Raw genomic sequence first — 1925 nt, forward strand, 5'->3', positions numbered from 1 at the left:
CCGCACAGAGTCCTGACCTCAACCCCATAGAACACCTTTGGGATGAATTAGAGGCGGAGACTGCGAGCCCCTCCCCCAACATCAGTACCTGACCTCACAAATGGTCCAACATTCCCATAGACACACTCCTAAACCTTGTGGACTCCTCCCCAGAAGAGGCGGAGCTGTTATAGCGGCAAAGGGCGGAGCCAATACTGAACCCTACGGACTAAGACTGGGGGGGTCATTAAAGTTCATGGGCGGGTAAAGGCCGCCGTCCCAATACTTGTGGTAATATTGTGTATTGATATATTTATCAGGTAAATGTGTGAAATATTGTACAGCATTTGTGTTTTTTGTATTTTTACATCCAGCCAGTAGGAGAAGCTGTAATCTTTCACAATTTCTGTTTACTAAGCCACCTATAAAGTTTACAGAACCAAATAGCTCAAGCTGAATGATACTCGCATAACAAGTCAGAGCAGAGACTCCGTCTTATTGGCTGACTCAGTCTGGAGGCGTCAGTCAGAGAGAGGGAGAGTCAGGAACCGGGTCGGAACCCGGGGCCTCTGCTGTAGCTGGTGGTGGTTCTTCCTGCTGAGCCACCTTAGAACCTTGGAGAGCTCCTCGCCTGATCTCCTGTGTAATCCTCAGTTATACCTAATCAGATGCTGAACTCTGAACCCCTGGCTCCTCCCTTGAACTTCCTATTTAAGCCCCGCCTCTGCACTTCCTGTTTGCCAGATTATTGTGCTCCTGCTTCCCTCTGTGCTACAATCCGCTCATACTGCTACCTGTGTACCGACCTTTGGCTGCCGATTCACCGACTACTCTCATCATCTTCTGCTACATACCCGATACCTTTGGCTCCTGACCTCGGCTTGTTCGCTGACTACGCCTCTGCCTGCTCCTCCACTGCTACCCTCTGCTTGTGTACCGAACCTGGCCTGTTATACCGCGAATTGCCTGCTGCTTCAGCTACTGGACTCCGAGCCTGATCCCGGATCGTGACAGGGATCCTAAAAGCAGACAAATCCTGCCGTGCTCTCTCCTTAGATAATTGTGCCGCCCCAATGGGGCATAGAATATGTTATTACATTACTGTTAGATAGAAGTTTTATATAGAGTGTTTTCCCTATCCATTTCCCATGGCCATTCTATATTTAGTTCCTATGCTGCCATCTAGTGGCCTTTTGCGGTAATGTATATATTTTTCTATGTTATCTGATATCCCTGAGATCGATGACACAGTTCCTCTTTATGTATGCCCCACCCTTCTTCCTGAGTGCAGTACTTCCTGTGTCATGGCCACAGCTAACAGCCACATGTAATAAGGACACATGTACTCCTGCATAGTACCGTAGGAAAGGCATCATCTTTTGACCGCACAATACTGAAACCATTCATGTGCTGTTCCATTCATCTGCTGTAACCCTGATGTTAAGAATAAAGCACCTCTTTTGGATGAAACGGTATTGACGAGTTCAGCTATCTGACAAGGATTGTCCGCAGTGAGTATATCTGCTTATACAGGCCAGGCATAGAGGTCTCAGCAAGGGATATATCGCTATCACAACAATCGGAGTCAGAATAATAATCCATAGTGCTCTGGGAGTCCTTTGTCATGTATTGAATGTTGATGTAACACAGGAATTGTAAATAATCATAGGAAATAAAACCATCAGGATTATACATGTTATAAAATCATTTTCCAGATGGAGAAGATCGATAACGGATATCTGTCAGACATCTTCCAGTCCAAGAAGGGGGTAAAACCGTCCGATAAGAGAACCTGCCTGTTATACCAGCTGGTCCCCAGACAGTTCTCCGGGCTCGTCTGTGATGTCGGCTTTCAGAGGATTTTCAGCAATCCCAAAGGTGAGTGTCCGGGATCATTACATGGAGGGGGATCTGCTGTATACCCTAACCCAGGGGCGTCTGGAGAT

General features: G+C 47.0%; 1 protein-coding gene across 1 annotated transcript in view; it reads left to right on the plus strand.

Moving 5' to 3' along the window:
• LOC108803613 (poly [ADP-ribose] polymerase 9-like) overlaps positions 1–1925 on the plus strand; it is a 24091-nt gene that overhangs the window by 20488 nt on the left and 1678 nt on the right. Inside the window, exon 11 of the mRNA XM_018575440.1 lies at positions 1695–1857. Within this exon, the coding sequence (XP_018430942.1) occupies positions 1695–1857 (163 nt within the window). The remainder of the gene's footprint in view (positions 1–1694; positions 1858–1925) is intronic.

This window comes from Nanorana parkeri, unplaced genomic scaffold (assembly GCF_000935625.1).
Source record: "Nanorana parkeri isolate BGI_ZX_2015 unplaced genomic scaffold, ASM93562v1 scaffold3931, whole genome shotgun sequence".
Lineage (NCBI taxonomy): Eukaryota > Metazoa > Chordata > Amphibia > Anura > Dicroglossidae > Nanorana > Nanorana parkeri.